This window comes from Euwallacea fornicatus, chromosome 5 (genome assembly GCF_040115645.1).
Source record: "Euwallacea fornicatus isolate EFF26 chromosome 5, ASM4011564v1, whole genome shotgun sequence".
Lineage (NCBI taxonomy): Eukaryota > Metazoa > Arthropoda > Insecta > Coleoptera > Curculionidae > Euwallacea > Euwallacea fornicatus.
Window position 1 is genome coordinate 3,365,428 of NC_089545.1, and position 12,210 is coordinate 3,377,637.

At 35.3% G+C, this 12,210-nt stretch overlaps 1 protein-coding gene across 5 annotated transcripts; it reads right to left on the minus strand.

Annotated features, from left to right (window-relative positions):
- Positions 1–24: 24 nt before the first annotated feature.
- qua (quail) lies at positions 25–11,391 on the minus strand. Of its 5 annotated transcripts, none has more exons than XM_066282689.1 (14): positions 11,241–11,391; positions 5,183–5,278; positions 4,765–4,878; positions 4,444–4,643; positions 4,175–4,388; positions 3,172–3,447; positions 2,891–3,113; positions 2,594–2,841; positions 2,326–2,506; positions 1,965–2,201; positions 1,663–1,794; positions 989–1,251; positions 738–929; positions 25–354 (listed from the first exon to the last, which is right to left on the minus strand). In XM_066282689.1, exons 3-14 carry the CDS (start codon positions 4,873–4,875, stop codon positions 241–243), a joined length of 2,391 nt encoding a protein of 796 aa, XP_066138786.1. In that variant the 5' UTR covers positions 4,876–4,878; positions 5,183–5,278; positions 11,241–11,391; the 3' UTR covers positions 25–240. The 5 variants fall into 5 exon arrangements, with proteins under 5 accessions (XP_066138786.1, XP_066138784.1, XP_066138783.1 ...); XM_066282687.1 differs by having other exon boundaries at positions 11,162–11,290; XM_066282686.1 differs by lacking the exon at positions 11,241–11,391 and adding an exon at positions 9,036–9,254 and having other exon boundaries at positions 989–1,248.
- Positions 11,392–12,210: the final 819 nt, after the last annotated feature.

A 12,210-nucleotide genomic window follows, 5' to 3' on the forward strand; every position in this document is an offset into this window, starting at 1 on the left:
CAAGGATAAAAATTTGGTCACCGATTTCGATTGTGGAAACTTTATTTGTCAAAATTAGGAGAAAGAGTTTATTGTGCAAATTAAAATCTACTCACGAAATGGAAAAACAAACCTTAAAATAACAGTAGAATCGACTAAACAGTATATTTCCTATACCTACCATCGCAATATTCGTGTAAATTAAAGCCAATAGAGTTCTTAATACAATAAGTTACGTATGGAACCTGCTTAATGCTTAGACTAAAACAAGCTAACTTTCTTTTTCATTTCTTGTTGCTTCCATCGTGGCAGTTTTTCGAAGTCTACATAGGTCATCTTGAATAAAGACACAAAATCGTCATGGGTAAGATGCAACTAAAAATATAAAAAAAGTCATGTATAATCTAAGGATTATAAGTGAAAAATTGAGTACGTTTTGTGCGTGAATACTTGAATTAAAATCGCCGAAAATGTAAATATTCCGCTGCCTGCCCTTAGGAACATAAAGGATGATGATTAAAAAAAAGGGGGGGGGTAGTATACTTCCCCAATAATGGGACATTGAGCCTTTTGTTGAAGTAAGACGCCTACGTTTTTCATTTTTCTGATAATGTTTTAGAACTACCCAAGACCAGTTGCACTTTTTCATCCACACTCTTTGTTATCTACTGGATGATACAAAGAAAATCGCGAAAACCCGAGATACCCATACCTCATCATCCTTATCTTAGCGATGCTATATTCCTGATTATACTCACTTCCTTGTTTAAAGGGTCCACCCTTGAAGGTAGCCGATCATTTGGTTCTTTCAGGATATTTATTGGGTACTTCTCGTAATGATCAAAATCAGTGTTGCCTGATGAAGAATGTGAATGGTGGCTATTGGGGACTTTCGGATCAGTGTTTGACATCTCTATATCTAATCGTATCTTGGTAAATGTTTTATAATTCTAAAACAGAGATGTCATGCTAGCCACGGACGTTAGTTGCTTCCCCCATTAGCACAAACCTTCCACAACTTTTTCTCCCATTTGGGAAAGAAGCCTGTAAATGTAGGAATTTCTCTTCCTTGTTTAATGTGAATTATTGTAGTGCTCATGTCTCTGTTTGTTGGATCGTTTTGCAGATATTGCAGGGCCATTTGAATGCTTAATCTTTGGTCTTCTCGAGCACTAAGTTTACCAATCCATACGTATAAAGCGTCGTTCGTGTCCAGAAGCATTACATTTTCTGGTAGTAGGTCTTTTTGTTGGAAGAATAAAATCTCTTCTGCTAAAAATTCGTTAGAATTATTAGTAAACGAAGTACTTAAACATTTCTGAAGTGTACGACATATTGTACTAAACCTTGTTTGCCTATATTCTTGACAAAGGGGAAAATGAGTAGTTAAAAAACTACAATAGGCACAGAGAAATACTATGACGTACTTCTTTACAAAAAAAAAGTAACGATATTCTTAATATTATGGTCGGTTGCGTTTGTCGTTTTATTCCTACTTTTCTGTGCTTGCTATTAGTGATTCGCACTCCTAGCAGTGCAGTGTATTAACGAAAACGAAAAATCTATTTAAATATATGGCAAAAGTTTGGAGGAATTTGGATTCTCATAACATGAAGGACCAATTCCAACAAACCAAAAGACCAATCCATTAACCGATTTTCATGAAAAGTCAGTGGGCTCTACCTTCGAACTTTTTTGAATGATTATTGCAGTAAAAGAGTCTAGGCAGTCGTACGTCATAATCGTTCCGAATCATTTTAGTGGAGTAATTGCAGTGTCCTCCAAGGTGTGTAAAAAAATCATCTTTTTCTTTGCCTGGAAAATCAGTTCGATATAATTAAGACAGTAACCACTCACTCTATGTAGGTATCCTTTAAGGGACTATGAATATTTCCAGATGACAAGGATAAACATAGAGTAGTGGCCTTTATAATGATTAAAGATTCTGGTTTATTACAATATTTGAAATAATAGCTGACATTTACCTTCTAGAATGAGTTCAAAATCTTTCCCAGCAAAACCTTTGGCCATTTCTCTCTGGTCTCCCGTTGAATAATTTCCGCACCACACGTAATATCGTTTGCCCCTTCGTAATACAAAACAAGAATTTGAGTCTAAAGATGACGCAGAAAACTCAACTTGTTCGGCCTTTGCGCTGTAGGTGGTTGATCCGTAAATTCTTAGCAGATATTGATGGGGATTCTTCAAGTTTTTACCACTATCTGTTAAACATTTCAGAAAAGTGTCTTAATATTGGAACTATTAGGACAGAAACGTTACACTTCTTTTTGACGGACTGTCCACTACTTTAACTATTCCAGTGTGAATATCAAACACATTATTTACCATCAAAATCAATTCCTCTCCCTTTAAAAATGGTGAGTTTTCCTTTAAAAAGTTGGAGGAAGTGAGCGGTCTCTCTACCCTGGATAATTCTGGCTTGAAAACCGAGTTGCCCCAATTCATCATCAATTTCCGTTAATTTGGATGTAGTTATGTTGATTTCTTCCTGTGTCGCATGGTTTCCCTAAAAAACGTATGCTAATAATATTCCCTGTTCAGCATCAAGCTTGGCATTTAGGAGATTAGCAGCGTTTGCGATACGAGTACTTACGATCCAACAGTACAAGAGATGTTTCTCTTCGTGTGCAGTTTGATAACTGTACAAGGCAATATAACAATCCCCCGAAAAGAAACAACCATGTCGTTCCTTGGAGATTTCCACAATTCTCGAATTTTTGATCCTCCACACAGTCATTCCACCGGAACCGTCATCGATCAGTTGGGTCTCCGCGGCTAAACTCGGTCGATCTTCCATCGTTATTGGATCAAATTTCGTAATGAGCATTGGCATTTTTGGGTCTAAAATATTAAAAGGAAATCGTGATTTTGCTTAGCTTGTCTCACCTACTTTTTCCTTTCGGAAGCTCAGTTTTCCAAAATTTAAATAAGAATTTAAATTCAGCAGGCTCGGCTCCATCTACTGTTCTGGTTACCCTGGTATCGCTGGCATATTTCTTCTTTTTCACAAACCCCCTGGCATTTCGCAAAGCCTCATTCTTTTCCTTATCGCTTACTCTTTTACCCACCCATACCCATATGCCGTACCTATCTTGATCTATAATAAAAACGTCCTAAAATTTATTAGTATGCACTCTCAACTAGGCAGACCGAGAAACCTCATTTTCTTACATCCGAACATAGATCCGTGCAACATAATGGACCGTTCTTTACTTCGGCCACTCTATATTTTCCATTGTTTTCTGAACATTTATATAAACGCAGGCTATTCTTGGATGGGGAAATAAGTTCGTTTTCATTAATGTTATCCGGCATTACTATTCTCTTCTCTAGAGGTAGATATTTATTGAATTCTTTTTGAACATCGGCGTCGATAGTTTTTTCATAACCGTCGTCGACAAAAACAATGTTGGGAATTTTAAATTGATCTTTCATCTCTTGGGAAATCTAAAAATTTCAGTTCATTTACCAAACAATCCACAGAAGGAAAAGTAACACTTTCCTCCATTGTGATGTAAATATTCATACCGGCTGTGTGCGAATTCGTTTAACAAAGCATTACTCCAGAACAGCAAATAACAAAAATTCCAATTACGACAAACTTACACACTTAAAATTACAGCAATTTCCTTCCTTAAAAAAATCTTTTTAAAATTTGGGGCGGAGGTATGTTCCCTCACTCCCCAGGATGAATTTCTGTTTACCCAAAAGCGACCCCAATTTCCGATTTTTACTTTTAATACATCTTTTTCAACGCAAGGCGTTAAGTAATTGTTTTACATGTTTAATATACTATATCTTAACCTTTTTAACATCCTAATATTTGGGATCGCTTTTGAGTTAACCGGAAAGCGAAAGGTGTCTTCTATAGGTGTTCTTCCGTATTCTTGCAAATGACATGGAAACAGAAGTTGGTATGAAACATACGAAACACCGGAGAACAAGAAATTTCGATTTGTTAATCATCTGCGTGGCACATCGCAAAAAGATTTGAGGTAATAAAAGACTGATGCTTAGGAAAACCGATAAAGCAGTACCCAAAAAAATAGGTACCTACACAGGCAAAATTAATTACAACTTATAACAATTGTCTATGCACTGCAGCTCCCTCGAAAAGGATAAAACCCGGAATAAACTGCGAATTGAAGACAATAAAAAAAACTTTAACCCTTACCGCGGTAGCATGCCGTTTCTCCTCCACATTAGCCGCTCGTCCCACCCAAGCAAAAATGGTTTCTGGAGTTTTGATAATAAAAACGTCTGAACTCGTAAAATTATCCCACGAAAGACTACTCATTTCAATAAGGGCTGGTGTGCTCTTGCCCTTTACTCTATATAACTTTGGCAATTGTCTGTTGCCATTCTGAAGCATGGCTGGTTTAAGAATCCTTTAATCCATACCCCAAATTAAGCATGTGAAAAGATATTTTATAAATAATTTACCTAAAACCATTTTTAAAGTAACTCAAAAACCTGTCGCTCTCGTTGCCCTGAGTCTCTCTGTGTTGGGTCGAGATACAATTTAACAATCCATCAAGTTCCACAGTTTTGTACGCAGCAACTCCAGATTTTTCCGGAGTTGTACCTGCACCCAACCAGAAATGTATGTGATATTCAATGTTTTTTCCTTTGATGTCTCTCGCCTGAAAGTATTAAAATAAAGTCTATCTTCATCTTTTGCTAAAATAAATAATGATAATGGCTCTTTTTAAATAAGAATACTGCTGGTACGTATACAAGCACTGTGTGTATTAGAGTGGTTACCACAGAGTCAACTCCAGAAGACTGTCCATATGGGGAAGCAGCATAAATAATGTATGATTCGGTGTCATAGAAGGTTCCGTACTGATCTCTGGTCAGTGCCATAACGTTCATATTCTGGAAGAAAATAATTTCTTGTTGAGTGCAAACTTAAAAAAATGGAGAGCCCTTAGTACAGAAATTTTGAATGCGCGGATTATGATTAATTAAAACATGTTTTCATCAATGGAAACTTAGACGTATGCAGTTGGAAGATTCAAATGACTCTTTCAGTTCGTTTCTTCACTAGGATGATCGTTAATTTTCGTTCGTGCAATTGCCTGGCGATTGCACTCGTGCAAATTCAATGTATTCGTAAGAACTACTGCTAATGTGGCACTAATTTCATATTAAAAAAATGCTAATTCATTATCATACGTACCTCAACTCTCCATATAAGAAAATCTGCAAAGTTTTTGTTAATTTTTTTGAAAGCGACATCAGTATTTCCTTGTGCGTCGGTGCCGATCCCATCGTCCTGAAATTTAAATTATACGATTTTTTTTTACTTATTGTCGCGTGTAATTACACAAATACATCAAAATTACTGATAACTTTACATGCAAGCTTGGCGTCTAAAAACTACATGAGCTTATTTCCACGTTATGGCAAAAGAGCCCTAACTTATCCTTCGAAATCTTAATTCAAACACAAAAATAAACGAATTAAATTTTTTCTCAACGCTTTTTTAGTGTGGATGCCAAATTATCTGGTTATTTTGATGGTCAAAAGGAATTTTGGAGACTTATACATCAAAGCTACAGTGAACTTTCTTTCCGGTGAAGTTCCGCAACGATAATTACGTTATGTGCTGAATATTGCATTTCTGTGGTGTTCGACGTAAATATTTTTACATTTTTAAGCAATTGAATTTTTTTCTTTAATTTTCTAAAAAGAAGTGCCCTCTGTCAGTACTTGCACCCTGCACTTTAAAAAAGTGCATTCAAGTTGTTTCTGGACGACCAACCCTCATTCGCAATTTTGGCAAATGGACACTATTGAATAGATCCCGAGCCATGTTATTTATAATAACATAAATAAAATGGAACATTTTAATGAATATTTACGTATATAAAAAAAGTCATTCGCTATGCAGATATTTTGCTTTTATCGATTTCATTATAAACTGCTGAGTACGACAAAATTGTAGGGAATAAATGGTAATGGAACCCCTGCTACAAGTATTATTGACTTTAATGGTGTAATCCGAAAGCTGGTTTGCGCATCTTCATTTTCCTAACAAGTGCGAAAAGTGACACTTTCCCGCACGCGTCTGTTATTGCACGAATAACGCGAAGTGGAATTCGGCCATGCAGCCCCTTGCACCCCTATATCTTTAGACCTAATTTGAAAATATTGTTAACTGTAAATTGAACAAATTCGCCATACAGAAGTTAACTGCACAATTTTTTTGTACGTAATCACTTGAAAATGAAGATTAATTTAATTCCGTTATTGCGGGTAATGAAAATGATGCGCTTGATGCGAAAAATATGTCTGCTCTAATTCGCCGGAAATGGTTAATTCTTTTAATTATCTGTTTAGCAAATAACTGTGAAGCATGCTAGATCAACATAAAGTGAACTAACGGCTGCACTAAACGGTAACTCCACAATAATAAGTGTTAAAATCAATTATTAATTGCTTTCGGACGTTTTGATATCTACACGCAGGCCATAAAAAAATTATATTGTCATAAATCTTATTTTCCCGTGTCCAATTACTGGGCAATTCCACGATGCAGCTAGCGTAAATCATGTAAATCCAAACTCTAAGATATAATTAGCTGATAGATAATAGCAAAAACGTGCATGATATTGTTATGTACTTATATACGGTTTAGAGATATGTGCGTATCTACGTACGAGGACAGTCTCAGAAGTACCCGATTTAACACTTGAAAAAAAAAATTGGGAAAAATTACACTATTTCCCAATCTAGTATTTGAGACTGACATCCTTTGTTCCGCGATTTTCTATGGCGGCTATAGCCTGTTTATTATAGAAAGAAGCTTCGAATATTTCAAGTAGGCATCAACCTCGAACTACACATCTTCATTATTGACAAATCTCTTTCCACCCATTCATTTTTTTCACTTTGGAAAACAATCTGAGGGAGCTAAATCTGGCGAATGGGCTGGACGAGGAAAAAGTTCAAACCAAGTTGATTGGTTTTGGCCATCGCAGTGCCGGAAGTGCGGGCTGGTTCCTTATATTGGTGAAGCAAGATTTTCTTTTTCACCAAATGCGATCGCTTTTTCCTAATTTATTCGCTCAAACGCTGCGACAAATTTGTATAACATTCTCCGTTTAATATTCTTCCTTTGAAGAAAAATTTTTCCCACACACATCTCAAAAAACTGACACCATCACCTTTCCAGCAGATGGAGCGATTATCGCTCTCCTTGGAACCGATTCTCCCCATTCATTATTTTGATTGCTCCTTCGTCTCAGGTGTGAAAAAATGAAATCATGTTTCATCGATGGTTATGAATCGACGCAAAAACTCGGCTTTATTGATGCGAAACTTTGCCAGTCACTCCTTTAAAACATTCTCGCGGCACTATTTTTGTTCAACTGTGAATAATCGCGGCACCTATCTTGCGTACAGTTTTCTCATATTCAATGATTCAATCAAAATACGATGGCCAGTACTTTTTGAAACGCCTATCATGTCAGGTAATTCCCGCAATTTTAGCTGACGATCTATTAGGATAGTTTTGGGGATTTTACCGCAATTTCTGGAGTGATCAAATCTGGAGTGTCGTTGAGTCGACCACTGCGGAATTCGTCTGGACAGCTCGTGCGACCGCGTTTAAACTCTGCCATCCAATATTTTACAATTATTAATGAAGGACCACATTGCCCCCAGAATAGAATCTAACTCCCCTTTGCTGTTGGATAGACTAAGACCTTTTTTCAAGCAGGTACTTATTTGAAAAAAACTTACCCCTTATATCATCTCTGAAAATAGATTTATCTCTCGCGTTTCTTCAGAGATCTGAGCATTATGTAAAATTTTCAATTTTAATCTTTGTCAGCATAATCTAACGATTACATAGGGTGTCCCACACTCGACAGAACATTATACACTTTTTGAGAACCGTTAACAAAATGGCCGTGAATATTTGGCTGCACGAGATAGTGAAATTGCTCTACATTTCGAGGGTATTTTGAAATATGCAGTACTGTTACATCTATAGTAAAGTAGTACAATCATTATGTAATAAACATCACGAAGCAATATGTATATATATTATTGAACATTTGAATTTTCCATCGCCCAGGAAACTGTTTCCCTTTAATGCTGGAGAAGTAGGCGAAATCAAAGTAAAAATTCACGTTCGAACTCAAAGCGAACAGGTAACACTTCTCGTATAATCACTATTCTGCTCTCTCATGTGGAAGCAAAAAAATATATTTTACGCTTGATTACAGAAAAAAGTCTTACACTTTCTTTTCCTCGTGGATCGTATATTGATATACATTGTTCACATCATTTGATAGAAGCCATTGGCATTGTTTTTTTTTCTTTTGTTAAATACCGCATAATTTTCCATTTACCAGAAGAACCATCAAGCAGTAGGGCATAACTAAATTATCGTAAAACCGTTAAGCAGTAAAATTTTATTTGTATAGTTGCGATCAAGTGCGAAATAGCTCTTCGTTATTTATGTCAGTTTTTACTTATTATAAGGCATCAGGAAAAAAAAATGATTTCGTTAATTGATTTTTTCGATTCTTGCGAAACAATTTAAAAATAAAACGCGTTAACTTTAACTGTTAGCAATTTGTTGATAAAGGCGTACCCGCTCTTATATGCTACACAACCTCTCGAAAAACCCTATTGATTTTCCGTGTTGGATATGTTCTTTGTCTAACTCATTACTCTTCTATAGCAGACATTCATCATTTAGGAAATAAAAGCGCTGAGAACCAATATCATAAAACCCTAATATTTTTGAAATCGGGAGGACGAAAGTCATCGCACAATATGACCATATACAGAGCGTCCCGGTTTAAAAAGCACAAATATGGTGTCCACACTTTTTTGAGACACGTTGTATATTCCAAATGTGCTTGGCTCCGATTGGTTCAAACTTTTAAATAAAACCCTACATCTTCTACATAAAGCCCTTTTTAGAAAGTGAAAAATAAAAGAGGTAAAACAAGAGGCGTTTATTATGAGAGACCTTGCACGTAAGATGCGAAGATTATAAATAAGTAGGTACATACATATTCACTTATGATGTCAAAAACTTGCATTTTGATCCCACTGTTTCTCATATAAACGACTAAGTTCAACTAAACTTCTCACTTGCCACTTTGAAACATTGCAAATTAAGGAAAATTGCTTCCGAATAAACTATATAGATACCGAGCTCTAAATTCCGGCCGGATGGAAAGTAGACCGGAGAGCAAGCACGAAGAATAACGAGTTGTATATTTGCAGTAGGTACTTCGGTACTTCTTGACGGTGATGGCCCAGAAAGTCCCCACTATGTAGTTAAAAATAATAACGCAAGTGCAAGCACCGTGTTGAAACACCTCAACAATTGTTAAACACATATTATTCATATTTAATAATTTATCTTTACCTTTTCTTTCGGTATCTCCTTTTGAAGCTTTGTTATGCTTTTAAATACACACTCAACGGCGTTGTTAAAAAATCGAGTAGTAAATTACGATAAGTGTAGAAACTAAACGAATTAAAGTTTCTACCGAAAAAATATTTCTCATTGAACGATTTTAATGCAAAATTATAAATTAAAGAAAATATATAGAAAGTTTTAAAATTGCTCCACAAATTAACCTGACCACACAGCTGTGGTAGTTATGCCCATTCATCACTGAGCTAAAAAATAAATCGTTAACCGAAATATCGACACTGAATAATTTTTTACAGTGTAAAGAAAAATAGTGAATGATCCTGAACTTCCGTTTTTATTTCATATTTCAAAATTGCTAGTTTATTTCCGAAAAACCAATGTGTCAATTGCGTACGATTTTTTTACCACTTGGTTCTTCCGATATTATTCCCCTCTTTCTATTTCGGAAATTACTAAGCCTCACCAAAAAATACTGATTTAAAAAACAAAAAGTAAAAAAAGTTTTCAAAATATGAAATAAAACTGCCAGGTCCGTATTTTAAAAAAATTAGTGAATGTTGTTGCCTTGAACGCTAATTGTTATCTGTGAATAATAACAAGTCTATGGTGTAAAGACGAATGTGAAACGATTCTTCTCGTAATTTCATCCAATTTTAAATTATTAGTAAAATCTCAGAAAACAAAAACTATTTTGTAACGTTGCGTAAAGCATATTAAGTATACGAAAGTGGAAATTTTTTTTCCAAATCAACCGGTGAAGCCCATAGCTTCGGAGATATAGATCAATAGTGATGGCACTCTAACCAAACCAGCCAATATTCAGATCATTAAATTGGAACGTAAGACCAATTTACTATTATCCAAAGTAGCAATTGACTATAATCAATTTTTCGTTTCGACTCTTGACTTCTGTATTGGGTAGGCACCTATTTCAGTTCATTTCATTACTCGGAAATTGGATGCCCTACTTAAAGCAGTATGATACCTAACTTTGAATACCCGCAATGTGTCACGGTTCCAATTTTAAATTTAACGTTTTTCTAGAAGTACTTTACTGTTAATTAGAGTAGTTCTACTTTAATTAAGTATTGCTAATGTATTAGTAGTAATTTTATTAATTTAAAAACATGCAATCATGTCGACATAAGGCGCCCATCAGCAGTTACACAGCTAGTTACAAGAATTTCTCGATTTTCATGGTGGTTCCGAGAACATTATTTTGCACTGTTAAGCAAAAAATGCAAATTTAGTCAAATGTGTGAAGTCGTGAATATATGGAACTTATTTAAACAAATTAAGCGCCAGATGAAGTGGGGCAAGCAAGAATTTCATCTATTACTTTCTATTAAGGGCCAAATTATAAATGTGCTCCCAGCATTAATTACAAGCTAATTTTTTAGAAACTTTTAAATAAAACAGTAATTAGTCCCATTATTTTTTCCTATGGAAACCACCTTGATCCTAAAGTTAACAGCCCATTAACAATTTGGTCCTAACGCGATTTAGATAACGATTTAAGTTGATATTCACTGGATTTTCATTTATCATTTTTGGTGTTCTGTGAGAAGAAATATGATCAATGTCTATTTTTGTTTTTCATATCAATAAACTCGTTACGTGGAAAATAATTTGGTCTAGTCCTCGCTAATTCACTCCTACATAACAAGAGAGTATTTGATGTACGTAAGTATTTAGATTTATCACAAACCGGAAAAGTAAAATATAAGTAGACAAAATTTAAAGAGCACTTACCGATCTCTTATGCACATACTCATTCTTTATCATATTTTTATTTTTATTACTACAACAGTTAAAAAAAAATTTAACTCACTATTATTCCACCAAAGATGACCTAGACTGCTGCATTTCATATATGTAGATCCGACATTTACGGTATTAGGACGGAAGCACGCATGTTGGGTCCAATTGTTTGTTGGGCATCGCCGAAGAGGCCCATCATTGTTGTTAAACCTGTGCTGATGCGATGGCCGGATATGTTTGTAATCCGTGCGAATCGCCAAGGTCAATATTTCACGAAACCCTTATACAAGGTGTATCATAAATTCACTCCAGAAGGTGATTCATGTCATAAACATATGAAAAGTTTGGTGAAATATCCAAAAAAAATAATTTTTCGAGAAAGAAAGAATCAAATAAGAATGAATTAAAAAAATCTGCAGTGTGCGGCAGCTAGCGAAACAGGTACCTTTATTTCGTAACTTTTTTAGCGAATGTGATTTGTAACAATACCAGTAACGATGGCTGTAGGTCTACAGAGACGGGGCGCAATTTCATTAAATTCATTAAATTTCATCATCATAAAAATTCATTAAATTTAAATTTCTACTTGTTTCTTTGAGATTTTTCATAACAATCACGGGACATTGCTTTGCTCGTCTCGTAGAATTTCACTCGTTCCACAAAGCTATGCATTTCCGAACTTGTTATAAGGCATTCATATGAGTAGCGGAATTTGCTTCGTCGTCATGTGTTCACCTTTAAATATTCACTTTTAACACTTACCACACCATAAATAACCATTCTTTGCCCATTTTTGGATTTTAGCGCTCGTTTTTAAAAACAAATTGTGGGCAATAGAAAAACAAAAGAATATCCACAGCAGCGTCGTTAGCTCATAAAAGCGCTAATGAGAAAAGTGCAGACAACCGCAAAATCGTTCCGAAGCAGGAAAGCGTAACGAGTTAATTATGAGAAAACTGAGAAATACAAAAATCCAGGAACAAGACGGTCTCCAGTCGTGATTTTTACAAAAATATCTCATTGAGAAATCTGCGCAAAAA

What these genes read in the sequence shown, in the direction of transcription:
- qua (XM_066282685.1), bottom strand. Translation starts at nt 9,086, where the DNA reads ATGAGAAACAGTGGGATCAAAATGCAAGTTTTTGACATCATAAGTGAA. An exon ending in GCACGGATCTATGTTCGGAT is followed by an intron (nt 3,114 to 3,171) that starts GTAAGAAAATGA and finishes AATAAATTTTAG; the next exon opens with GACGTTTTTATTATAGATCA. An exon ending in TGGACCCTTTAAACAAGGAA is followed by an intron (nt 355 to 737) that starts GTGAGTATAATC and finishes TTATATTTTTAG; the next exon opens with TTGCATCTTACCCATGACGA.